This window comes from Penaeus monodon, chromosome 19 (assembly GCF_015228065.2).
Source record: "Penaeus monodon isolate SGIC_2016 chromosome 19, NSTDA_Pmon_1, whole genome shotgun sequence".
Taxonomy (NCBI): domain Eukaryota; kingdom Metazoa; phylum Arthropoda; class Malacostraca; order Decapoda; family Penaeidae; genus Penaeus; species Penaeus monodon.
Genome location: NC_051404.1, coordinates 4,931,931 through 4,933,405, shown reverse-complemented (window position 1 = coordinate 4,933,405; position 1,475 = coordinate 4,931,931). Strand labels below are relative to the sequence as shown.

At 46.0% G+C, this 1,475-nt stretch overlaps 1 protein-coding gene across 1 annotated transcript in view; it reads right to left on the bottom strand.

Annotated features, from left to right (window-relative positions):
* Nucleotides 1-1,475, bottom strand: part of LOC119585312 (canalicular multispecific organic anion transporter 2-like) — a 29,058-nt gene that overhangs the window by 8,850 nt on the left and 18,733 nt on the right. Inside the window, exons 14-17 of the mRNA XM_037933987.1 lie at nt 1,381-1,465; nt 866-1,068; nt 573-749; nt 151-318 (exon numbers count right to left, since the gene is read on the bottom strand). Of these exons, the coding sequence (XP_037789915.1) occupies nt 151-318; nt 573-749; nt 866-1,068; nt 1,381-1,465 (633 nt within the window). The remainder of the gene's footprint in view (nt 1-150; nt 319-572; nt 750-865; nt 1,069-1,380; nt 1,466-1,475) is intronic.

Sequence of the window (1,475 nt, the reverse complement as noted above, 5' to 3'; positions counted from 1 at the left end):
GCACGTACATGTGTCTGTGAGCATGCGTATGCCCTTGTAGTGCAAACCATTCAAACCTGTATCTGAGAAGCACATAGAAGGATTTCTTTTGTAAACGCCTAAAATATATAAAAAAATCACTAGAAAAAGTACAGCGTCGATTCCAATTACCTTGCCGTTCATCAGCCCCTGAGGGCCGATGAGGCTGTCGAAGATGTGCCGGCCAACGTGCGCGTCGACGGCGCTGAGGGGGTCGTCGAGCAGGAAGATATCGGCGTCGCTGTAGGCTGCGCGCGCGAGAGCGATCCTCTGCTTCTGGCCGCCGCTCATGTTGACGCCCTAGACAAGGAGATAACTGGATTTTGCAATATCTGCGTTCGATTGCTCCTCGGTCTTTGATTAGTGTTTATCGTTTTTTTAAATATCATCCCTACTGTGCATGTCTATCTTTTGTCTTTATTTTTTACGATTTTCTACATGTGTTGTAGTCTTATCCATCACTTGCATGTATCTAAACGTAATCCCTTTTGCATTAGTGACTTATTCTGTATATTTTTTTTAATATTACACATTTTGCAAATCCAGTTAGTTACCTTCTCCCCAATTTCTGTCATGTCTCCGGCAGGGAGCATGTCGAGGTCAGGCTGGAGAGCGCAGGCAGAAATGACCTTCTGATACTTCTTCTCATCCACCGGCTGTCCCCACGTGATGTTGTCCTTCAGGCTCGCGTTCTGGAGCCATGCTTGTTGGGCGACATAAGCCACTTTGCCCTGGGAAAGATAAGGTCCTCAAATTGTAACTGGAAAAGTCTAAATGATTATCCATTTGCATGCATCTAAAATGAGATTTGCATGATGAAACACCATGTTTATTCCACCCTACTCACATTTACAGTCACGCGACCAGCATTCTTGGTCATCTCGCCCAAGAGTGCAGACACGAGAGAGCTCTTGCCTGCCCCAACTGATCCCACCACTGCCACCAACTGCCCCGGTTCCACCCTCAGATCCACATCACGCAGCACCCACGGCTCCTCGTCCTCCTTCACGCCCCATGTGAACTCCCCGCCACTCACCACCACGGCTGATTCTGAAAGGCGGGGAGGAATGGTGTTGTGGAGTTTGATACCTTCAGGTGAGACTCCTTGTGGTTCCCAAAGAAAAGAATCTAAACAATATATTGAACTGTTTTTCATTTATTTATCCATTCTGCTAATTTATAATCAAAAGAAAAAGGGGTGATTAAACAAATCTACTCTCAATATCGACATCCCTCTCCTCTAAACACGAACCTAAACCTTGGCAATAGAAGATTAAAATGATATTCATGATATGTAACATTCGTTCAGGACCAAACTCTGAATGTCCCTCATACCATGGCAGCACAAAAGCCACTACTCACTCTCCTTGTCATCACGGCTCACGGCTGAGGAGTCAATGACGTCAGACGACAGGAACCTCTCCATCCTCCTCAATGAAACTCTGGCCTTTTTTGAG